Raw genomic sequence first — 25,967 nt, forward strand, 5'->3', positions numbered from 1 at the left:
CCCGGGAGCCGGCTGGCCCAAAATACGTGTTTTCCAGCCCTCTGCTCCGTTGCTGCGGTGTCACACTCGCTCGGCGAGGTGTTCGCTCAGAGCGGGGGAATCGCGCTCTACAGCCCTGCCTTCATTATTTGGGAATCGTGTCCCTGAAAGCGGTGGCAAAGTGCAGGCGCCCTGTCCGCACTCCGACCCGGTGATTCCTGACCCGGGAGCTCCTGGTGTGCCTCCCAGGAATGTGCCCGGGCCGAAGTCCTGCCTCTGCGCAGCCTTCATGTATGTACAGCTTCCAGATAGTGGGCAGAGCCAGCGTGCGACTCCCTAGCCCGGCTGGACAGATGTGCCCCGCGTCTCCTAGGCTGAAAAACTCACTTATTTCCTTGAGCCGTGTCAAAGCGCCTAAACAAAACAACAACAGCAGTTCTGATTGTCATTGTCGAGCATTTAGTATGTTCTAGCTTTGTGAATATTTTGCCGCTTGGATGAGTTTCAGGGAGGAGGGTACTTGTAGATAGAGGAATCGAAAAAGCTAAAGCTATGTTGTGACCAGCTCTTGTTACTGAGTAACTACCAAAGTTCAAGCCCCTCAGTATGTGCTCCGATTGCTGACTTTTGCGGTTGTGCCTTTTCCAGCTCCTCTGTCGCGCCTTTTCCAGCTTCACCCCCCTCTGGGGGTGATATTATTATTATTATTATTTCTACTGTATTATTATAATTGTTATCATTATCTTCATCATTATTACTACGATACATTACATAAAGATGCTCTTTTTGTAAAGAAAGTCTTAACAGTTATTTTTGCTGTTTGTGGGAAGGTGTGTTGGAAGACAGGAGATACTGATAAACCTTGGAGCAGCTCAGAGCATCCTAACGCTGCCACTGAGGGCTCACAAAACCACTTCCATTTAGGGCTTAATCTAGATACAGGGCTCTTTATGAACTATGTTTAAGTGTTTGTTATCTGACTTATTCAAATATGGAAGATACAGTTTTCTTCCATGTCTGAGGCTAATCACATTAAATACTGCAGGCCTGGGCTTAAGCGGTACCTCAAATCTAATTTGCACACTACTTTTTCTAAATTCTCTGGATGTACTTGAGGACTGGAGTATTCTGTCACTAGAGTGACAGAAAAACAGTTTGCTTCTGTTTTGTTTGCTGTTTCATAGGAAATATGACTTGGTAACATTCCAGGAGTGGTAGAAATTTTAAAGAGGTCAAATAAAGGCCTGAGGTAGTTTTTTTTTTCCAGTTTAAAACTGAATTTGGATGAGGTTTTCTGTGGCAGCTAGGAGCATTTTGTATTATATTTAGAACAGTTGGAATTGTCTGCTTTGTTAGGGCTTTTGAAATTATGTCTTTCTATATGCTTTTTTCCAAATCTTAGGAACTCCAGCGTCTCTGAACAATGCTTAAACAAGTAGCTGCTCTTATCTTGTTAGGTAATATGAGCAAACATCACTTATCTTCTCCCTGGATGATACTGTCATTTCTTAATCAATGAAACACACTTAGTGAGAATACTTTCAGTAAAATTGCACTAAAATATCAGGTAGTTTGCAACATCAAGCTTTTTACAGAGTTACCAAACACTCTTACTAGCAATTAAAACAAAAGTGAGAATTGATCTTGGGTTTTTCTTTCTTTTTTTTTTTTTAAAGATAGTTTTGCTGTATCCACAACTGTAACATCTGTGTGGAGTACTGTATGTATGTAACATTCAGACTCTGAGAAAAAACATGGATCTGATCAGAAGGTTACGTACTTATCCTGTTGCAGTAGCTGCCGATCCGTACAAGCTAATGTTGGTGACGAAAATCCCTTGGAAGTAAACAACTCAGAAAGAAAAAATACATGCAGACCACACTGAACAGTACAACCCTAGCTTAGGCAGCTGTCCATGAGAAAAAAGTTGTGGTATCTCAGCGTCATATCTGTCACAACTCATTAGTCTGAGTGTTAGCTTCAGTGTCCCAGTTCTCTGTTGCTGCAGTTGAAAATTTGGGATGAAAAGACAGTTCGTTACTGGTTTAGTGCCTATACAGTTTCGGAAACAAAGTAATTTGGTGGGCAAGGATCTGTCTTTTGACAGTTAATCCAGCATCTCCTCCCTCTACAGTGTCTTTTCCTGTCTCTGTGTGCATCATAGGACATTTCCTCTTAAATCACAGAGATTATCAAATACTTGGTTTCAAAATCTTAAGTGTTTTTGAAAAACTGCTGAGAATCATGCTGATTTCTAGTTTAGTGAATATTTCTAGATGGGAATAGTTCCCAGTAGGTGAACTGTGCCCTGGATCCAGTACTGAGCTTCCATTATAGACTGGACCTTACTCAACTGTACAAGTGCTCCAGAATTTTTCAGACTGGGCTTCAAAATGTGCAGTTTATCTCTAAACCAGATAACAAGATAAATGTTTTTACATCAGTTAGATTTTTCTTCCTGTGTACTTTGTTACATGTTCTTAAGCTTCTACAAATCCCCCAACAGTATAATTCCTCCTGTGTGCTGGGAATTATATGCCATCTCCTCAGAATCTGGGCATGGGCATATGGTATGGTGCGTGTGCAACTTGCTGATAAATAACAGCAGTCTTTTTAAGTGTTCAGATTATGAGACTCTCAACAGATTCATCAATGTTAGCTGGGGAACCTCTTTGTCTGAATGTCCAGTTATAGCAGTGGCATTTGTTCATAGTAAAGTTTTCTGCTAGTGACTTGGTATTACTGAAAAAGGGAAGTATTTGAAGTCAAAGTCCTTGTTGCTGGAAAACTGCAAGTGAGGGGATATCAGCAGGCTCCTTGAAGCATTGTTTGTGCTGTGTGGTATCTTATTCTTATGTCTCTAGCAAGAAGTCCCTGGAACCTTGCCCTTCTGTGACAGTGAGGGTTCTGTTCACTCACTGCCCTTCCCAAGCCAAAGGGTCAAAGCCCTTCAGTTCCTCATTCGTCTGATATCCCTGACACAGCACCACTCCATTTTCTTTCTTTTTGATTCCCAATGCTCTGTTTATCCCATATTTGTTTATTTCTGCAAAGGCAAGAAACCTTCCAGGGTATATGTGGTCTGAAACTGTATTGAGAAGATCAGCTTGGCAGAGCTGTTTTGTTCAGTGGGAAGATACCTGTGACTGGCACGTACGGGGCCTGGGTTGGATGGACCATGAGCTGCAAGTGGGGAAAGGCCATTGACTGAACTTTGTTCACTTAAGTAATAATAGCTTATTTTGCCTTTGCCAATGAGATTTATTACTGTTGCTTGGCATGTTTCGTAATTAAGCTGATAGCTATAATAAGCTGCCATGCAATTACCCTTAGGAGGAGCTGACTTGCTATCTAGACTGTAAATGAGATCTGTTTCAGAATTAATTTCTTTCTGGATGCTTCAAGGAAACCTAAAAGATATGTTTTAACTCTTTATGCCTTACATGTTGAATTTTAAGTATTTGTCACTTCAAATTACTTCTTTTACTCTGCGTGGATGTAGGAGAGCACCGACTTCTGAAACACTTCACGTGAGTGTGTGTTTATTCTAGGTTTTGACAGCCTGTATATTCTTTATTTAGAAGGCTAGAGGTATGCCAGGAAGAGACATGAGTACTTTTTAGCCTACTGATTTTGACTAGTACTTAACGACTGCAAAGTATTCGTTACAGCAGCCTATATATACTTATTTTTTGAATTAAAATCTTGTGATGGGAGTGTGAATGTGTTCTTTTACCTCCTGTAATTCTGTCAGTGGAAAATCATTGGAAACTTCTGGCTCGGCGCTCCTCGTAAGATACAATCTTCACTCTATCTAGGTTCATTATCTTCCAAGTTTTGATTTGCAGTCACGTGGTGCTGTTACAAACCCCAAGACATCATTACTCTAAAGGAACACTGCAACTGTATGGTACTCAGACAATTTTTAAATTAATGGAAAAGTAACCCCTTCTAGAATCATTGCAATTTTCGTGTTGAAAGGGTAACTGTTTTTCTTTTTTCATTAAGGAATAGAAAACATGTAGCAGCATGTGCAGTAGTACAGCTGAGGAGTCACAAATGTGTAAACAGTAAACATAAGGCATTTTGTAATCTTTTTTCTGATAATCTTGGATGCAAAACTGTGCTGGTTTTGACTGAGGTAGAGTTAATTTTCTTCCTAGTAGCTGGTATGGGGCTGTGTTTTTGGATCTATGCTGAAAACAATGCTGATAGTTCAGGGATATTTTTGATTTTGCTGAGCAGTGCTTGCACAGAGTCAAGGCCTTTTCTGCCTCACGCACCATCCCACTGGCAAGGAAGCTGGGGGTGCACAAGGAGTTGGGAGGGGACATGGGGACAGCTGACCCCAAGTGACCCAAGGGATATTCCATACCACATGACATCATGCTTAGCATATCAAGCTGGGTGAAGAAGCAGGGAGTGTTTGAAGTGACAGCATGTCTTCTTCGGTAACTGTTTCACCAGCTGGAGCCCTGCTTTCCTGGGAATGGCTGAACACCTGCCTGCCCATGGGAAGTGGTGAATGAATTCCTTGTTTTGCTTTGCTTATGTGCACAGGACTTTTGCTTTCACTTTTACCCTTCCGATTCTCTCCCTCATCCCACCAGGAGAGTGAGTGAGTGGCTGTATGGAGCTTGGTTGCCAGTTGTGGTTAAACCACAACAAAAACACATGAAAATCTTTAGTGATAAAGGAATCTACTGCAAAGTGTCACTGTTTTTACTCACTGTATTTTCTCTGAGAAATTTAGAATACATTCAGTTCTAGTGCTTACACTTGACCTTGTTTTTTATATGAATGTGGACCTCATCATTTACAGCCTCTCTGCTGATAGTGTGCAGCTTCCATAGGAATTCAGTTGCTCGCTTTCTTTAGTTTTCTTAGTTTTGACTGATCTCTTTATTTTTTTTTCTCACTGCTGGTCCTCTTATTTTGCAACACACATATAAGAGATGGTGGATGAACTCAAATACAGAGACATTAGAAATCATACAAGGTCATCCTTCAGTCATAACCTCCATTACCTTATCTGTCTCATCTCATAAGAGCAGATATCTCCCAATATCCTCACTTTGGTTCTTAAACATTATCTTAATCTTATGAATTCTAATAAGGGGCCTGGAGTCTCTCTGTGGCTTTTTTCTCTACGGTAATTTGAAGCTCCTATAATCAAAATAGTAAGATTGTACTTGACTCTTTAATTTTTTTTTTTTAAACTCACGAGTGTCTTGCACTTTACCTGCTATTGTTGGATACCCTTTCTCTGGAGTTTAATTAAAGATTGATTCTTCTGACATTTCCTCTTTAGTTCAAATAAGCTTATCATTTAACCGTACTGGCTCTTGGTTTGGTTTTCATTTCCACTGTTGTGGTGTGTATTCCCTCTTGAAAGCTACAAAAGCATCCCTGTTGAATATAACTGCTAGTCACAGGTGTGTTGGGTTTTTTTTCCTGAAGGGGGTCAGCACTGCCTTACAACTGCTGTTTGTTATGTCTCATCCCAGTGAGGCATATCTGATAGAGCATTCCCTTTGCTCTTAAATACTGGTTCATCTCATTGTTTTCCATACAAGTTATTAGCAAACTTTGCTTTTAACTGCTCCATTGGCTAAATCTCATAAAGGTTTAGGTAAAACAGTCTTTCAAACCATGGCCTCTTTCCACAATGTTTGCAAATATTACGTAATAAGACAATTCATGGGATTCTTGGAAGTGCTTTGCAGAAGTCTCCTCAGTGTTAATACCAGCAGTACCACTGCACTAAAATCATCTAACTCAGTAAGTTGTATAGGGGAGTGAGGATCCCCCAGGTACCTCTTCCAGAATCAAGGCTTGCAGTACAGTGACCAACCCTGTGCCTCAGGCCCTAATTACATGCTGCAGACCTGCAGTGTTCTAGCCAAGTGGCCCAGCTACTTCCAGGTCATGCTGCCTCTGGCTTAGCTTCCACCTGTCCCTCTGACTCTTCATGGTTGTGGCTGTGTGGTGCCCCAGGTTTGTTAACTGGGTTGTTCTGTACCCATTTTTGCACTAAAGTTTTTTCAAAATAGCTCCAGCAAATTCAAAGACTGTCTTACTTGAACTGGTATTGTCTTATCACGTGTGAGTTACAGTACAGGCGAGATCCTACTGGGTAGATGTTTGGGGATTTGTTTTCTTCACTGTAGAAAAGGCTTAGACACATCTTTCTGGTGGTTCATGTTAGCATCTGACCCAGGGGAGCACCAGGAATTAACCACCGATGGAGATTTTTGGCCATGCCTGATTTCTCTACACGTCACATCTGTTTTTATCATGGTTTTAAATGGTTGAGTTGTATAGACTTAAATAACCTTTTAAAGCCATTTCATTGCAATATCTTGTCCAACAAAGCTTGTTGATTATAAGAATATGTATTTTTTTATGCCTGAAGTTTTCTTATCAGCTTATAAAAATGCAACATTTACCTCAGTCATCCCTGTTTTGTGATGAATACCCATTAATTCCTTTTTCTTAAAAATTAACTCTTAATGTTTGAGGTGGTTTTTTGGATGGCTCATCTAAATGCAATTTGTGCTTCATGCTTTTTCTTGAATGGCTACTTGATTTAGTTAAACAGATGTAGTGCTTGTGGAGGTATTCTTTGTTCAGAGTATATCTTTTTTGGAATTAAATTTAATAAGGAGCTATCACAACTGGAATAAAAGTGCTCTATTTCAGTCATAGTACATAATTTTGTAGGTAGTTGTTCCAAGGCTGTTTGTCATATGTTTTGTAGACAAAACCTAAACCATAGCCTTTGAACTAAACATCAAAAGGCCTTTGAAGATATTTGGGAGGGTTGTTTTCTTATAAGGGTCTCTTAATCCCAGTAAGAGGCTTTTGTTTGGTTTTCTGTTTGATTTTTTTTTTAATTCTTTTTTTATTTCCTGAAGAGAAGGGATTTCCTATTGACTTTATGGTCACTCCTGCTTATCAAGAGCCCGTCTGTACAAGTCCTGCTTCTGTCATCCCCTAACTGAAAGCATAGATTTATCAATACTGTCTCAATCTGTAAGTCACATAAATTTAATTTCAAATATTGTACATTGTCGCTGTTGTCCTTTCCACTCTTCTTTAGGATATAGAAAGATGGAAAGCTTCATCTGACAACAAGGAAAGATCAGGCATTTTTTGAAGCATAGTTTTCATTGTCCAAGTGCCTCACAGTGTTGTGTTGGGTTTTTTTTTTAGTGGTGGTGGTTGGTTTGTTTTGTTTTCAGTGGCGTTCTCTTCGTTTCCTGTGAACTGTTCCCACTCCCAGAGCTTGATCCTTTTTCAGGCTGTTTTTTACATGAGGCATTTCAGTACATGCCAAACCTCCTGACCGCCACTGGGTGGATGGGTATTATTTCCCCATGTCCTAGTAGTCCAGAAATGACAGCTAACACAATCTGCTGCTGTGACGTTGTGTGGTACTTTTAAGACTGTGGTTGTGCCTTGAAATACTAAGCAGTATTTAAAAGACCTTTATAGGTAAAACTAGCAGCTCTGTGGAATGTCAAAAGAAGCACATTTAAAATTACAGGTGTAAAGTTTGCTCAGGTGTAAATAGTGTAATTGCCAGGGATGTGTATTTTTCACTGTTTAAATAGATTCCAATGTATGAGGATTACAATTGAATACTACACATGTGACTTGTAAAATTAGTTCATTATCTCCTTCAAGTACTTAAAGCAACTAAATCAATAAAATGACATTTCTGTCGTACACAAAATTTTCATGTAGGTTTAAATGTCTAGAAATAACTATTTTCTGGACACTAGCTAGTATGAATTTTAAGTTCAGATTTAGTTTCATGTCAGAAAAATTAGCTAAACCTGTGATTTAATGTTTGAGGAACTTGAGCGGGTTTTTTTGGGTTGAAACTGTTGTCAAGGTAGTCAGGAGGATCTGTGTCCCCAGGTATGCTACATAAAGGATAAATCTGTTTGCATTTCAGCCTGATTTCAGCTCTCAAGTTCTGTTTTGCAGCCAGTGTATGTGTGTGTGTGTTCATATACCCATTAGTTAGAAAGACGTGTCAAACGGAGCATATTTGTGTCTGCTGCATAGTAAAGAAAGGGGGATGGGGATGTGTGTGTGTTTTCTTTTGTATGGGGTTTTTTATTTTCCTTTAAATGTGATGGTATTATGCAGAGAGTTTTCTGTGAGCTGGCAGTTTGATGTACTTTCTTGGAAGTTCTGCACAGAACTAGGAAAGGACATGTTATAATTTGTGAAGCGAGACATTTGTTAATAGCTAGAACGAAATCTAAAAGCCAGGTTTTGTCTTCGAGACTAACATTACTACTCCTAAGCATTCTGCTTTTGAGTGGCTGTGGAATTGTAACAGAATAGGTTTGTGCTCCAATAAATGCCTGTGGTGCAATGCTTTGTTTGAAGTGAAGGCAGAAAACTTGCAATGACAAACTTGAGTTTTATTTGATTGGCCTTGAAAACCTCATACAAGTAAAGACAATAGAATGATCTGAAAATTGACCTTGTCATTTTTCGAATATTTCCTTGCAGCATGGGAAATATAACCATAACAGCCTTCTGTTGGTGTAGGAGAACCAAAAAATTCAGTTGAGTTGTCTGGTTCATTGTCTAAACTGAGTGAAATACTAAATTTATATGACATTTGAGAGGAAAAGGAAAACTGAAGTTTTAAAATCCTTTAACATACAGTTTTAGTAATACAGGTATGGGAAACTTTCAAATATTTTATTTTGAGAATGTCAGAGGTACATTTAAAAGATCAAGACAAGAAGGGAGAAGTGGTAAAACTATCCCTTTTCCAGTTCCTTGTGATGTTAGAAACAGAAATTTTTAAGGTTATTTGGAGTAAATAAAGTAAGAAACATATAAGGAACTCATATTCTAACCTGTAAATGTAGGGTTTTGAAAAAATTCAGACATAACTTTCTCACAGCATTTTGGGTTTTGTTCTGATGTATGACTGTGCTGTACTGAGCCAAAGGAGCAGCTTTTCCTTCTGTAATGTATAGACTTGTTCACAGACTTTTCATCATAATTTAGGAAAACTCTCGATAGCTTCAACTCTGGGGATGCCTTACACTGATTTATATATTCTGTAGTTTAAACACTGATTGTCATTGTGTATTCCTTTTGTTTAATATGGAGTTATGGATTTTTGCGTGGAGCTTGCTTTTTACACATGAGGAGATAAAATTTTGTGGATTTAAGTTTTTAAATGTTTAAAGTGTACTTGTTTCAAATGCTGCTATTACTCAAAGTAAATTTCTGGCTAGATTTAAAATCAGGAGCTAAGAAAAGCTGTCATAGTTGAATCCAGAATAGCATTGTGTGTTTGTATGTCCAGTTTCCATGTAATACACACAGGCAGCAACTTTTCATGCTTCCTTTATGTTGAATGTGAAGTGTTTCAAATTTGGAAAAGAAATCCATCTAGCAAACATTGTGGGGAGGTACAAACCTTGGGTAGATTTTTAGCAGCACTACTGACAGCAACAGTTTGTAACCAGGGTTTGAGAGACCCACTCTGCTCATGTTGAATGAGATGCTTGGGTAAAGGCTGTTATCAATGCCCTCTCCAGTCTAGGTTTTATTTGAACTATGGGACTGTAGCCTTCAAAACTTCAATCAAATACAAGGATATATTTGGTAGGGTCATGGAATTTTGTGCTTCCTGTAACTATTAGGCTTGGCCAAAGTGTGGGAGAGCAAAAACTGACCTGGCACATTGGTGTTCAGTGCTGCTTCTAAAATCCTAGCCTGTGTCTTTCCCAGTTAATCAAAGCAAAGTTATCAGGGGAGGGGAAGAGCTAACCATGAAGATTACTCTAGGGGGAAAAGACTTGATGAAGAAGTAAAGAATACCATATGGAAGACAGTCTTTTGAACTGAAAATTGAAGGAGGCTAAAACTGTGGAAATTTCCTAAATACTTTGGTGTAGAATGTGAAAGGATAAATAATAACAGTCCAGAAGAGCTGGGAGTTACTCTTAAGCTTTAATGTCCAAATATGATTTCTATTGTGCTTTATAGTGATGCTTTGAGGTCTTACGGAAGTTTTTCTTAATGTAGGTTACACACTACAAGCAATATCCACCTAACACAAGCAAAGTATATTCCTACTTTGAATGTCGTGAAAAGAAGACTGAAAATTCCAAACTAAGGAAAGTGAAATATGAAGAAACTGTTTTTTATGGTTTACAGTACATTCTGAATAAATATTTAAAAGGTAACTGTTTCAAATTCCAGTAAAACTTTTCCTGTAAATAAATATCTTATTTTTTCTCAAACCTGTAGTCTTATATTTAAAACAATTCCAGGTTATCTTGGTATACCATAAGTAGTGACATGCATAAGATCTTATTTATACGATTCTGCAAATAAGTTGTCCACTCTCATAAAACTGTAATTCAGACACCTCTCTACTATCTTTATTTATGCCAGTGGTTTATTAAAAATGAAGAGGTGTGCATGTCCAAACTTCAGAGGGCTAAATTAAAATAAATGGAAATAAAGCAAGACTATGCATGGGTTCACAAGCAGATAGAAGACTTAATGGAAAGCACGTTTTGCATTTTGAACATAAACTTCAGTCTGTATTTGCTGGTTTGTTTACTGTGTAAACCAATAATGGTTTTAATTTTCCTTATATTTTGGATGCCCCTCAGCTTAGATCATGGTATATGTCAGCTACATGTGAAAATGGTTTTAACAGTGCTAGTTTTAAGAATTCAAGAAAATTCCTTGGCGCTGTTTGCTTTTTTGCATTATGTACAAATATCACCTGTTCTGACCTGAATGCAGGTTTCCTTCTGCCAAGCTTTAGAAGGAAAACTTTAGTCATATGACTTACTTATCTTTATCTTGAGCTAATGAATATCTCTGCCAATCCTGCCAAAGATTGAAATTCCATTATGATCAAAACACTTGATAATTTTATTTCTTTTGTCTTTAGCAATCTGAGGATTGTTCTCTAAGGTAGATGATTGGCCCTAGAGCAGTAGCAATGCTTATTCAAATCATGTGCTTTGTCTGTTGGCTCTTATCACAAAGTGGTCAGTCAAAGGTTGGTTGTAACACCTCTCCATGGTGATTCTCCCTGGAGCAGTGTAGCTTAACCCTTGTGTCAACTTGCACTATCAAAACATTCCTCTGGGAAAAGCACTATGACCAAACCTCTTGACAGTGCTTTGACCGTCATAAAAAAATAGTAGTCTCAAATTGTTCTGAGTCACCTGCAAACTCCAAGTGTATTTTATCCTGTTGCTTTCTTGAGCATCCTAATCCATATAATAAATTAAACTAAAATTTTGTTTAAACATACTGCATTTGACACATTCTTCATGTCTTTGTTGAAGGCAAAGTGACTTTGCTGTGCCTGAACCTTTTTGTATTTAGTTTATCAATTGATGAACATTATAAGTTTCTAAGCTTTCATCTGTTTCTGAAACTACAGGTAAAGTGGTGACCAAAGAGAAAATCAAGGAAGCCAAAGAAGTATATAGGGAGCATTTTCAAGATGATGTCTTCAATGAAAAGGGATGGAACTATATTCTGGAGGTAAAAAAAAATCATGAAATAGTTTGAGATCATCATGAAGGATTTCTGAATGAACTGTAGGATAAATACTTTTAATCTTGATTGTAAAGACTGGATAAATTTAGCTTCTCATGTTTTGTGTACGGGGAGTAGCAGCTGTCAAAGAATAATCATATAATTGTAATTCCTTAGAGAAAAGTAATTTTCATCCTTTCAGATGCCAAATACGGCTTTGCAGGTAATAAGGATTTATGGCTGCCATCAGCCAGCTCATGTAAGTGGGGGCTTGTTGGCAAGTCTCCATGTGTAATATAGCACTTAGTGGTTGCTTGCATCATTTATATTGCTTTCTCTAACTAATCGTAACAATTTTTATTCTAATGCAGAAAGCATTACAACTTCTTGGGTGTATAAATAGTTCCAGTAAATACATGTGTTGTTCAATTGTTTCCTAAATTTTTCAGAAATATGAAAGTCGAGCTTTATTATGAAGTACAAGGCTTCTCACACACAAAACCTTCCAGATTAAGTCTTTCCACAATTATCCTTTTTCCTTTTAGTTTAAAAAGGTGTCAGACTTCAACTAATTGCAAACATCTCTTCTCTCTAAAAGCAGCAGATTCAGACTAATAGCATTCATCAGAGCTGCTCTAATCTCTGCAGATTAATTAAATGCTAAGTTTCATTGTGGGTTCTGGTGAATGGTTATTTTTAGCTTTTGAAAGTACGTTTTTTAGTCCTTTGCATTTATTTTTTCCTGGATAAAAAGTTTGAGTCCTGTATGTATTTTTATGATGGCATCTGTCTATGATTATATCTGGATGTCATCTTGCCACTGGGGTGGACCATAGCTGTGCAAAAGAAGGGTGAATTTCAACTAAATGTTTCAAATGGCAACAAGGTAAATAAGCCCCCACTTTTGTAAGAGGGACTTATGGAGAGGTTTGTAGAGGACTTGCATCCCTTTCAAATAACTACAAATGTGAATTCAATTCATATTTGTGTTTAAGCTACATTATGCATTGTGAACTGTTCTCATCTGTATTTGAAGTAAGCTTGATCCCTCCTTGGAAAAACTGAATTAATACACTTTTAATGCTGCATGTCTGTCCTCGCTGAGTTTTAACATGATTTAACTAAGTCCACTCAGCTTTTGATTTAGTCAAAATAAGCCTTCCTGCATACCTCTTGTATACATTGTTTATTCCTTTGTCAGATTTTGTTATTAAAATCGTATGTATGTGTTAATATAAAACCCAAATATGATTGTCACATCTTGATCTCAGATGCCAGTGGCTCTCAAACTGGAAGTGTATGTACCCTTTGGGTCTTTGTATGCCCTTAAATGCACACAGAGACCCTGCTTCTGCTCACTGAACTCCAGTGTGTGTTCATATACCTGCCACTGTTTGCTCTCTAGCTGAGTTGCCTCAGATGTGTTGGGTAAAGTGGAGGGTGCAGTGGCTGTGTGAGTGAAGTGCCAAAATGAATCTGAAATGTGCATGTATCAGTTTGTACCGAGAGGAGATGAATGGGTAAATGTTAATCCAGGTATCTCCAAGTCTGACAGCTAAACCTGTGTGGTATAAACACAATATGCTTTAGGTTATTACATGTTTGAATAGACTTTTAAACTCTAGTGTAGAAGAGATTTCTGATGTGTTTTGGGCACTGGAGAATACGTTTTGGTGCTACTTATGAATCTGTAATTTCTTTGAATTAGTGCAATTTTTATCACCTTTAAAGAATATCTCATGAGAAGCTTTCTGTCAAAAAATATTGCCATCCAAAACATTATCAATATTGCCAGTTTAGCTCACAGAGCTCTTTCAGAAAGTTATAATTACTCTAATAGAGTTGCTGTTTGCAAGTTACTCTTTTTCCAAAGGCATATTTCATACAATGTTTAGTCCTTTGGGGATGACAGACTGACAAAAGAATGACACTTCAATATGAGATTCCATGTTTAGTGAATAATTGAGATGAAAAAGTCTTTAAAATAGTTATTAAATGGATCCTGCTGTAATAAATTAACAAAGCACACATCTATACTAAGCAAAACTAGAGACTTTTTGAAGGTTTAGATAATAACTACACTTTTTTAAACTTACTTCTTGTAAAAGCACTGAAGAAAACTGAGTGGCAAATATATCTTGTTCTGTGGGTAGAACTATTTTATTTTTATAGAACGCTTAAGCCTTCCTGGCTCAGTTTGCACAAGGAATACAACTGATAACCATCACTTGTTTGATAAAGAGACTGGTTTTTAGATTACAGAATTTTCCTCCTTTTTTCATAAAAGTGGATTTTCTCATTTATTTGGACCAGTAGGTTTATTATTTTTAGGGTTGAAAGAAATGAAGAAGAAGAAAACTTTATCAGTAAACTTAGAACTGACTTTTATTCATTGCAGTCAAATTAAAAAGAGAGGTAATCTTTCCCATTGTCTAACAATATTATTGTTTCTTACACAGAAATATGATGGCCATCTTCCTATAGAAATAAAGGCTGTTCCTGAGGGCTCTGTAATTCCCAGAGGAAATGTTCTTTTCACAGTAGAAAATACAGATCCAGAGTGCTACTGGCTTACAAATTGGATTGAGGTCAGTTTTGGAAATTTAATATATTTTTTCTAAGTAAATATTAGTGCACTTAAATTCAAGGCTGAATCCCTTATTGATTTAAGGGAAATCTCTGGCAACTTTCATTTTCTGCTTTTAGTAAGCCTGGATTCTTTTTTGTAGTCCTCTTACACAGACTTTTTTTTGCCACCTGGCAGGAGATTGTAATAATTTTAGAGGAAATTCACCATTACTTTTATCCACAAAAAAGGAGGATGGGGGAACTGTGTGTCAGTAGTTTGGGAGTGATAATTCCTGAGAAGGTCAATACCTCAGCTAGCTTATAAAGGCTAATTGCTTAAGCCCCAAAGCAAACTGTTGGAGGAATCAGTACTTTCTGTACAGGGAATGAAAATAAATAGACCTTTTTGTGCCTGCTAAAATGCCAAGTGGGCATTGTTAAGTTCTAAGCAAACACACACCTAATATTGTGATGGGTTTTGTTTTAGACTATTCTTGTGCAGTCATGGTATCCAATCACAGTGGCTACAAATTCTAGAGAGCAGAAAAAGATTTTGGCCAAATATTTGCTAGAGACTTCTGGCAGCTTAGAAGGACTGGAGTATAAACTGCATGACTTCGGCTACAGAGGAGTTTCTTCACAAGAGGTAATACTACTTGTCTAATAATTTGAAAAATCTAATTGTTCTTAACTATGAAGGATTGTAGCAGATATCTGTGTCCCTGTTCTGCACTGAAGTTATGAATGCACAGAGCACTGTGGACTAGTTGTGGAGGGGGGAGATCTGGGGTGGGTAGGTATGTGTCTGGACTGAGCACTAGACTGGGAGAGCTTTTGCCTGTGTCTTCCCTGTGTAAATGCAGGAAGAGAGTATTGGTGAAACAAGAACTAAGTCAGAGTTTTGCTAACTGCAAACTAGTGCTAGATGGTGACTGGATTTAGGCTCCTGTATTTGACATGGAAACTGAAAGTTGCATCTTTTTCAGACTGCAGGCATAGGAGCTTCAGCTCATTTGGTGAACTTCAAAGGAACAGACACTGTAGCAGGAATTGCATTAATTAAAAAGTACTATGGTACAAAAGATCCAGTTCCAGGATATTCTGTTCCAGCTGCTGAACACAGGTAAGATACTAGGCTAAGCCTTTCTAAAAACAGCTTAACAGAATGTAATTTTTTTCTTATCCATCTTTGTATCCAGAAATATACCATACAGTATTAGCCATGCTTGATCCAGCTGTAGAGGCTGCAGTTGAGTACTGATGCCTCTGTATGTTCCAGGCATGATTGGTCTTAACTAGAAATGTGTTTGAAATGTTTTTAACCATAACCTTCTTATCAGGTCTTATCAGGTCTAATTTGGATTATTCTTTTTAGAATAGACTTGAAGGCTTATATGTTGTAGATATTGAGGATTCACATTACGAACTTCAAGTTTGGTTTTAAACATAAAATCATAAATTGAAAAATCATGTAAGTTGCAATTCTGAACTCTCACAGATCATGGTCTCCCTCCAGAAGAAGCAGTTACTCTTAAGCTCCCCATCAGCATAACCAGTTCAGCCAATGGTAAATCCTTGATCTTTCACTAAGAATTGTGAATGAGTTTTTAAGAGTAAGGAACTGATCTCAGATGTTTGAGATGGACAGCTCTTATTTTTTTTGTATCCAAATGCTGTACAAGGTTAGGATTGAATGCAAATCCTTGGTTTTCAGTTGCAAATCTACACACTGAAATGAGCAGAATATGAAAGAAGGTTGTGTTTTTCATATTGAGCACAAAAACCAGTTTAATAGCATTCACTTAGGATTGCAGGACAGATAATAGAAAGGCTTACATGAATAGTCCCTGTAGGTAGTGATCACCTTTAAAGGAGCACTGCTTCACAGAACTTTCTGTACCATTGCTGTAGTGCTGTTCTAGAACTCCTGCTTGATCAGTAGAAGTGACAAATTTTGTCTGAAATTTCTTCTCTTAGCTTAGCTTAGTACTACAGATAAATTCAAAAAATGATGACCCAAGCAGTTATAAAATTTTTTGTAATGAAAGCAAACACATGGAGTCAAGAGATCAAATGTCTTTTTTACAGCATATTGAAGTGGTGACATTAGAGCAGACAGCTTAAACTGCCCTGCATAAAGTTTGCATTGCCACATGCAGACTGCAGCCGCCCTTTCCAAGTTAATACACAAAAAGGGTCTCATACAAGAGACCTAAATTTTTTCAGAATTGTTATACTATTCCACAATCTCCAATGTGAGGTGGTGGTGTGAGTGTGGTGCTTTCCTCTGGCATGGCAACAGGGCTGTTCCTGGAACTGCCTCAACCTCTGCAAAGCCAAGTTTGTTTTGTCTCCTCACTACCGTGATCTGAGGCTTGTCCACACAGTAGTTAATGATGGAATTTTAAAGTAAAAGTTCAATGCCACTGACTCTTATGCTGTCCTTGAGAGCGTTTTTGGGTCTTTGTGTGCAGGTTACTAAAGTCAGTTATGTCAGCTGGTCTGAGACAGCCACGTGCAGAACAGCTACTGCAGATCAACTGGCATTCAGTGACTTATTACTGCTCTCAGCAACTCTGGTTTATGTGCTTGCCTGTACCCTTGTACCAAGGGTAATGGCCTGAGGTTCCTTTGGAAGAATGTTTATACGAGTGAGAATAATGGTTTTATATCACTATTAAAAAAGAAAATAAATTCTGTTTTCTTCTTAGGATTTTTCTAACATATGGTGCTTCGTTCTCAACTTCCCATTTTGTAGTGTGAAGTTGCCAGAGCAGATGTTCTGTTCTTGCATCTGTAGTTCCCTAACTGTCTGAATTTCAGACTTAAAAGAGAAACTCTCTCACAAATGTTCATAAAATAAAAAAATCACATTTACATGTGAAAGAATTTCATGTGCGAAGTGTTTGTCTGAAGTGCCAAAGATAAATTCAAGGTGCTGTTTATTTAGTATATAGGCTTATTATCCATTCAACAGAGCTGATAAGCACATAGTTTATGCTGTCTTGTAATCACATTGCTTATCATTATCTTGAACTGTTGGTGGTAGGAAATACAGAATATATGATTTTATGTACAAGTGCCACTCTAATATGAATTTTTCAATTGCCTTTGCAGTACCATAACAGCCTGGGGGAAAGATCATGAAAAAGATGCTTTTGAACACATAGTAACACAGTTTTCTTCAGTGCCTGTATCTGTGGTTAGTGACAGCTACGACATTTACAACGCTTGTGAAAAAATATGGGGTGATGACCTAAGGCATATAATTGAAGCCCGAAGTCCAGAGGCACCACTTATTATTAGACCAGATTCTGGGAATCCCCTTGACACTGTTTTAAAGGTAATCCTTTCTTGAAGTCATTTGTATACAAGATTGGGAGGGCAGTTATTTGTTTTGTAATGACTGGCTAGCAAACATAGAAACATAATGCTGCAACTTGATATGCATTGTATATATTTGATACTGGCTAATTTGGACTTATGAAAAATGTAAATGTTTAGTTCACCTCCGAGTAGATATAGAAACTCTTCTACAGTCTAAATAGTTTAGTGTTTTTCATCAAACCTATTCTTGCATAATACATTTGTGCATTGTTACCAGTTTTGCTGAGGTAATGATGCTAGAATGCTTCTATAAAGAGAAATTTTCATCACTTGATAATAAATACGATTGGGAACATCTGAATATTAATAAATGCAGGTCAGTAGAACTTCTTACCACCAAGTTTAGATATCTTGGCGTCCTGTATTAAATCACTGTCTCGTGCTACAAATATAAGTTTAGTGCTCTTCTCCCTTTTCTAAGATGTGCATTTAAGTCAGTGGCACACAACCTCCAAGATGAAAAATGCTTCTTGCCTCATTGCTCTTTAGAGAGCATAATGATTGTTGCAGTTTCCTAATAAAAGCTGTTGATACCTCTGAATTTGAGTAGCTGTCAGCACTGTCCTAATAAGAAAGTAGGGACAATTTTAGGCACATTGGTACTCTATCAAATTGAATCTATACAGCTTTAACGCTTTTTTTTTTCCTTTGGGACAAGTGATGTGTCACAAATAGGAACTGTGAATGACCTTTATCGGAGCTGATAAGAAAAGCTCCTAACTGAAGTGTTTCATTTTAAGTATTCATGGCTTACAAAATCACAGAAAACTGAAAGCCTCATCCATTGTCTTAAGGGAGGTCAAAAGAAGAGCAGAATCTTCAGTTGACACATTTAATAACAAAAATTCACAGCAAGCAAAGAGAGAAAGGAGGGAAGCATGGTTCTGATTAGCTTTTGGGTACAAGTTCACAAAGACCATATGGTCTGTGACTGCTTTAAGGGCTCCCACCACAATGGCTGGCATGTTTTTTATTTGTGTGGGTAGATTTAGAGTATGATTATGTGGGTATATTTATGGATTTATTTTTTTTTTTTGGAGAGAGAATGATTCGAGTGTGGAAATTGTATTTCTTTATTGGGATGGCAGATTTTTATTTTCATTTTGAACTGTCTCCTTTCTCTTTTCAATAGGTCTTGGAGATCTTGGGGAAGAAGTTCCCCATTACAGAAAATTCAAAAGGCTACAAGTTGTTGCCACCATATCTCAGAGTTATTCAAGGGGATGGTGTGGATATCAACACGTTGCAAGAGGTAGGAGATCCTCTTCATGTGTCAGGGTGACACTGGCAACGTGGATATTTAATCTGGACTCTGTTATGACTAGTCAGATATTGCAGCAGAGACTGCTGACCCCATCCCTGCCCTTCATTTCAGACACTGGCAGCAATATCATAATGTGTAAAACAAATTCATTAAAACTCCACAGGAAATTATTAAAATGCATAAAAAAAACCCTAAAAGGAATTTGCTAATCCCCTTGTTGTAACCCTTCTCTTTCCACCGTTTCTCCTTTTGTTTGCTTTCATCACGCTTGTCAAGTCTAATTGAGATCAAAATCTGGCTGTGTTTAGTCCTTCATTGATGTCTAAGGCACACTGTGCATGATCACTGTGCTACAGCAATAGTAATTAACTGGTTTGGCTCATTAGTTATGTACCATCTGAAGTGTGTTTGCTCTCAAATATTGAAGGTGTAGTTTTGAAGGAGACTTTTTAAAATCAAGGGTAAGGCAAGCAAGTTCATTGATTTGGCAACTAGTGGAATAAGGATCACTGAAAACCAAAAAATATGTGTAACAGATTAAGCTGTAGTCCAAATCAAAATTACAATTTCACCAAGACAAAAAATGATTATTTAGGAGATGCTGTGTGCTTGAAACTAGTCATAAATTCTCCACTATTGAGTAGATGTAGAATTTAGGTAATACAATGTGGTTACAAGGGTACAGACTGCAGTGACTACAGATGATAAAGGGCATGTAGAAGGAAGAGGACTTGACTTTATCAGGTTTGTCCTTGATCATTCTTCTCCAGTTGTATTAGAGTTCAAAAACAGAAATAAGTTGGATAAATTTAAGATTAATTTTACTTGAATTTATTGACACTTGTCCTAGCTTTCTAGACCTACACATCCTTAAGTTCTTAACAAAGCTGACTTTTACTGCTCCTCAAAATTAAGAGTAAGAGAGATACCAGGTTTGTTTTTTAGTTAGTCTGAATCTATTTGTGGATCTAACATGGGCACATAATGTGAACCTCAATGACAGAACTCAGAGTTGTCACTTGGATCCTTAGAGAACAGTTAATACTGAGATTGTAACCTGAGATACCAACTGTAGAGCAGTCACACACTACAGTTTTCTTCTGCCTCCAACACCCTTTAAAGTAAATTTTATTTTACTTTATTTTTTCATCCCGTGTGGCTTTTTGAGAATATACAACTATGCTAGTGTGCTTTACAGAACACAAGCACAAGAGGTTAATAGCTGGAAAGAAAGTCTTACCATTAGATAGCAGGGGAAGACACTCTCTTTGTTAAAAAAAAACAAAAAAAAAAGAAAAAAACCAAACAAACCAAAAACCACAAAAAGAAAACTTGTTCTCAGCAATGGTTTAACAGGACTGATGCTGGTGCTAGGCATAGTATGTTGTGATTGTGATGTTCGTGAGTTGTCACAGGAAAGAAACTGGACTATTCTTTCTTGTAAGGAACTCGGGTTACTTTCTGTGGGTTATACTGGACAAAATTCAAGGATGCTCATATAGCATTGATTCTAGTCAAGGTATTAAAACTAGTATTTAAAATATTTGCATTAGAGTGAAAAATGCTCTGCTCTCCATGTTCTAAATAGAGTAGGAAAATATTTGCAACAGCTGTTGGGGGAGGATAAGAGACACAATGAGCAATTCTTTATTCAGGTGATCTACCTGTTTACATATTTTCCTCATCAAGCTGCACCTGATTATGAGAACTCTACCTGTAATATGTTGTAGAAGATCCAGTTCCACAAGACATACAGAGCAGACATAACTACCTGCTGCCTGGTGGCACCTTCCCATCTCTTCCTGACTGTAATCTTGCTGTGCCTCAGGGCAGCTTTTGGTCGTTGAACCGCTGGTCATTATAGTTTAGACCACACGTGTAGCAGCAAACTGACTCAGCCAAAAGTGACCTCTTTTGTGGTTTAGTGAGCTAAATTATCCCAAAAAGGGGGTCTAGTACTTGCCAGCACTATACAGGAGAAAATAAACTGTTGTTTTGAGCTGGGAGAAACAGGCAGGAAGGAAGGAGACACTTCTCATTTGACAGCAGCAACTTATGTTGGAGCAAAATGACCATGATCTTGCAAACTGATTTTAGTTGTGTTTACGTTTCATGGGTCTCTTCATGCTCTTGTGTCAGCAAAACCAAGGTTACCGTGCTGACTTTCAGAAGATTGGGTAATTGTTTACCATTTAAAAAAAAAACAAAACAACAAACAAAACAAACAGAAACAAACACCCCAAAACAACCTACAACCCACCAAAACCAAATCAGCCCTGAAGTATAATTCATTCTTTTCCGAAAGGAGTTTACATAAACAAAACAAATGTATTGTTGTGGCCATCTTTTTTCCCTCCCCCTTATAACCTATGCAAGTCATTATTCTAATTACTCCACATCAATGTTAGATTCTAGACATGATTTATTGTTACAACTCAGAGGAAAGGTAATGGGTATAATAGGAAAATCTAGAATGGGTAATGGCCAATTAGCTATCCAAAGTCTCACTTAGCTATCCAAAGTATGAAACAACAATATAGAAAACAACTCAGAGTATAAACTGGATTTTAAAATTCTTTGTTTTAATAGGGGATGCTGGTAGAACAGGTAAGGAAACTTTTCTGACTTTCTTTGCATTTTCACTTTTTAAAATCATTCCAATCTGCTAACCCCACAATATACTACACTTTCAAAGGATTTTCTTTGAACATTCAATTTCCAGATTTCTCTAAATTTTTATGCAAACAAAATCCTCTAATCTGGAGTCACAGTTGATGTATTAATCATGCTTGTAACGGTCAGAGGAAGCTGGTCAAAACCTTGACACCTGAATTGTTCTCCCTATATAGGTTTGAAAGTGTGAGACAAGAAATTCTTCTGTATTCTTTCTCCCTTTGGGGGAGGCTCCAGTTGTTTCAAATCTCCTCCTTCTTTCCTATTACTGCTGCTGTTTCCTATCTCTTCCTCCTACCTAAGGAAGCTGTTACCTGGGCCTTTGCTGTGGGTCACTAGAGCTGTCTTTCAGCTTAGTCTTGATTTCTCTTGACCCCTCACCAGACAAAGATCAGTCTGAGTAAGGAAATGCCTTTGAGAGAGAGAGGAAAGTGAGAAGCCAGATCTTCACCCAGGGTAAGTGAGGATTTGTGCCTGTAGCACGAGGTGAACAAACCATCTGTAAATGAGAGCAGGAACACGACTTGAAAGGGGGTTCACATTTCTTCTCATCCAGGCAAGAATGTTAAGCTGCCATGGCCCAGCTATGCTATACTTGGACTAACATCTGTTAACCTGCAAGTTAACCTGCAGTGGACATGAAGTCTAAGCATCACATGCCTTGGTGTAGGATGTTATTTATATAGGTAGTTCGTGCTACCTCTTGCAGGCATGTTCAAGCAAGTTCAGTGTCAGACCTGAGCTATAAAACTGCATAATGAAAGGAGCAGAAGACATTGGCTCAAGTTTGGCCAGCAGTTCACTTCAGGTGAACTTGGCTTCAGGCTTGGTCAGTGTCTGGACAGAACTTGTTCTGAGTCCAGGTGGAGTTTACCTACATTTGCCTCCTCAAAAGACAGTGTAGGTAAGAAAAATCCATATCCAGGTCCAGTCAAGTCTTGTTTCTTACAGTACTACTGGGCATTATGCTTAAGTATAGGGTATACAAAATCCCTTTTACCATTCCTTTGTCATCTTCAGTTACTTAAGAGATGCTAAAAGGAGTAATAAATTAATTTTAGTCCTTTATCTTCCCTGAGTACTCTTTTAACTGCTTCCAGGAGAACCTAATCACTTGAAAACAGAATTTCCTTTTGCACGTGGTTACTGAAAGGTTATGATGTCTACTGCTAAAATCCATGGGATTGTCAATGGGGCATTTGTTCAGGATACAAAACTTCCAAAGGTTTCTCTTAATTGGAAGTCATGGTGGTGGAGCTTGAGATTCATTTTGCTTGACTTCTTGAGTGAGACCGAGTAAACTGGTACCATTGAAATGATGGAAACTCACTGATAAGATCTCGACTGGGGAGAAATATCTGGTAAAAACATAGTGAGAAGATGTTCAGGGCATGCCCTCAAAAGGTTATGACTCTGTTGTCCACCTCTCCTGTTGATTGGCTTCTGCCAGGCATTCAGTCTGAGAGTAACTGTGAAGACAGTCTACGTGTGACTTAGTGGATAAACAAAATACTAGTATGCTCTTCTGTTTACACTACCGGTTTGCCATGGTCTGAAGTTGGAATTGCCTTTTTTAAGCTGTCCCTTAAAAAAAAAAGCAGCTTGACATGAGTAGCTTGTGAAACAGTCCTGTTCAATGTTACCCTGGCATTTCTTCTTGCTGCAGGAGGCTGAGACTGCACAAAATATTACCAGATTTCTAATGATGCTGCTTTTTGAAACTCTGCACTGTTCCCTATAGATTATGTCCTTCCATTCTGTTTCTCACCTTCCTTTTTTCTGGGTAGATGGTATATTGCTGTCTCACCCACTCTGGTTTTCTCACCTGCTTTTGTTAGTATGTTAGTAGAAGAGAGTGTTTCAACTCTGTATTGGGGCTATAACCATAATTTCAGGCTGCCATAAAGGTAATAGGTCAGGGAAATAAATCTTGGCCATTTATGAGCATGACTAAGCAAGCACCCATTACTCCAGGCTAGAGGATGTCATGTTTGTCTGGATAGAATGAGGGTAAGGGGAAATGATACAGTAATTTTTACCGTAACTATTGATTGCAGTGCAGTTCACATTGATCTGTACCTGCCTGAGAAGATGGCAAAGCAAACTTAAAGCAGCTTGATATGTTTTCATTTCCCATCTTCAAAATTGCTAATCTAATTCTAGACAATGTGTCTTCAAGAGAACTGCTCTGTACAAATCATTGGTCAGAGTGGGTAATAACATTCTGGAGTTGATGAGCAAGATGACTGCATTGTTTCAGGATACAAGCTCTGCTTTGAGGTCTTCCCACAATTCTGAGAAATTGGAAGGCTCTAAAGTACTCTCATGGAGTCTTTTATTTTCTTTAGAGCTCTGTTTCTCTGGGCATTGCATTACTGTGCCACCCTAGTTTGGAAAGTATATGTGCTGGCATAATAATAGTGTTACAGCAAAAGCTTTCTGTAATTATGCCATGCTGAAACTGTAAATAAAAATGCAAACAGCGTACCAAGTATTGACCAAATTATTATATACATCTCCTGGAAACTGAATGTTAGTTGGCTTAATTGTCTGTAAAAGCATCTTGTTTAAGTAGTATAATATTTTTATGGAAAAATGGCGTGACCTAAAAGTATGCTCCATCATGATTTTCTTTTTCTTATTAGATTGTGGAGGGAATGAAGAAGAATAAATGGAGTATTGAGAATATTGCCTTTGGATCTGGTGGAGCTTTGTTGCAGAAACTAACGAGAGATCTCTTAAACTGTTCCTTCAAATGCAGTTACGTGGTGACCAACGGTCTCGGGGTATGTCTTTGTACAGCTTCTACCATTAATGCTTCCAATACAGGCCTCCCCACCTGGAAACCTGTTTGACATTTCCTGTTACGTTACCACCATCTGCATTTGGTACACACGAGTCCCACAAAGCCCTTTCTCTTTAAAAAAATACTCTTTTCATTTTAGGTAAATGTCTTCAAGGATCCCGTAGCCGATCCCAACAAAAGGTCAAAGAAAGGACGGCTGTCGTTGCATAGGACACCTACTGGAGAGTATGTGACACTTGAAGAAGGCAAGGGAGATCTTGAAGAGTATGGACAGGTATGAATTTTAGAAATGTATTACATCATTCTTCATGCAAAAATAGACTGAGAAAAAGCAGGTTATAACTTAAGAATTTATTTCTGTTTGTCTTTTTGTTCAACTCACATCTTATTACCTCAAAAGTGTCCCCAGTGCCAAATTCGGTAACCAGCAGAATGTTAGAATGCCAATAGAATATTTATGCTTTACAATTAGAGATCTTTATCTTTTGTTTGTCTTTACAAACAAGAGAACATTGCTGCTGTTTCCCCAAAATTGATGTCTCAATGTTGCAGAATATATGTTGACCAAGTAGTTTTGTTTGGAGTATATTGCACAATTTGAGTAGTTGGAGGTGGAAGAGGGACAGATGTAACTAAAATTTGTTTATACTTCCCCACTGAGACTTTTTAAATAGTTCCTTCAGGGGTTAATGCTCTGTACACAGGGTAGTTGCCCAGTTTTCCAACTTTTAGATTTAAACCAGGAATTCATTTTCCCTGTGACTTCTTAACAATTGCAAAATGAAATGCTATTTCAGTGAAATAAACACAAACTTTAGACCAATCTCAAGCTTTTGATTTGATATCTCTTGCCTTTTCAGTGTGCAACATTGAAATGTTTAACTGCATGTTGACTCTCTTCCCATATTTAAAGGACTGAAAATAAGTTGTCAAGTTGCACTTTGGCTTTTAGAAGCTGGAAGTTTCTAGAGTTCTCTGATATACAGAAGCCTGTTTCTGTGCTACTAGGCACACTGTTTTATGTAACAATAAGGATAAAACTGAGATCTCTGAGAAATTTGAAGATGAAAAAAACTAAGTTATACACGCTGTAGATATTGTGCTCTGGATGCAAAGATCTAAGAAAAAAGAGTTTCAAACTTATATATACACATATGCATGTACATATTTTTGTGATAAACATTCAGAGAGAGAGAGAGACTGGGGCAGAGTGGAGGGGTAAGGACCTAATGATGAGAAATCTCTTCAACACAAACCATGAGACTTTGGCTCTGAGATGAGGCAATATATAGTCCCTTCATTTTTGACAGATGAAATCATTCACTAAAATTTTTTTGGTCTTGGGGTATTAGGGAGGGTTATTTGCGTGGTACAGGTTCTGGGAACAACAGGGAAGTGTCCTCTTTTGTGAGGCCGTTTCCCTAAAGCTCCAGGTCCTTGCAGTAGGTCGCCAAGCACAGGGACTGCTCAGTGTTGCTGTTGTGCTGACTTTTTGAGTGCCACACTGAGCTTATTGCCCTCCCAGTGTGCTGCTTTACAAAGTGTATATGAGCAAAGGGCACTGTGAAGAAAGATTTTTTTTTTTTTGTAGTGGGGAAAAAGATTTAATTTAATATAAAATTGTAAAAAATCAGTTTGTATTTGATTGGTTGAGTGTCATCTTTCTTACAAACTACTATAGCAAGGTATATTTAGTGTGTATTTGGCTTTGGCCGGGTGTAGGTTTCTCAATCAAGG

At 37.9% G+C, this 25,967-nt stretch overlaps 1 protein-coding gene across 2 annotated transcripts in view; it reads left to right on the top strand.

Annotated features, from left to right (window-relative positions):
• NAMPT (nicotinamide phosphoribosyltransferase) overlaps window positions 1-25,967 on the top strand; it is a 31,857-nt gene that overhangs the window by 2,732 nt on the left and 3,158 nt on the right. Inside the window, exons 2-11 of one of the 2 annotated variants that reach the window (XM_018068046.1) lie at window positions 10,051-10,207; window positions 11,435-11,538; window positions 13,992-14,120; window positions 14,588-14,746; window positions 15,087-15,223; window positions 17,218-17,443; window positions 18,620-18,739; window positions 21,341-21,358; window positions 24,070-24,210; window positions 24,370-24,504. In XM_018068046.1, coding sequence (XP_017923535.1) covers window positions 10,051-10,207; window positions 11,435-11,538; window positions 13,992-14,120; window positions 14,588-14,746; window positions 15,087-15,223; window positions 17,218-17,443; window positions 18,620-18,739; window positions 21,341-21,358; window positions 24,070-24,210; window positions 24,370-24,504 — 1,326 coding nt within the window. The remainder of the gene's footprint in view (window positions 1-10,050; window positions 10,208-11,434; window positions 11,539-13,991; window positions 14,121-14,587; window positions 14,747-15,086; window positions 15,224-17,217; window positions 17,444-18,619; window positions 18,740-21,340; window positions 21,359-24,069; window positions 24,211-24,369; window positions 24,505-25,967) is intronic. The other variant, XM_018068044.2, reaches the window with a different exon arrangement.

The sequence above is a fragment of the Manacus vitellinus genome, unplaced genomic scaffold, assembly GCF_001715985.3.
Source record: "Manacus vitellinus isolate BGI_N305 unplaced genomic scaffold, ASM171598v3 scaffold_13_pilon, whole genome shotgun sequence".
Lineage (NCBI taxonomy): Eukaryota > Metazoa > Chordata > Aves > Passeriformes > Pipridae > Manacus > Manacus vitellinus.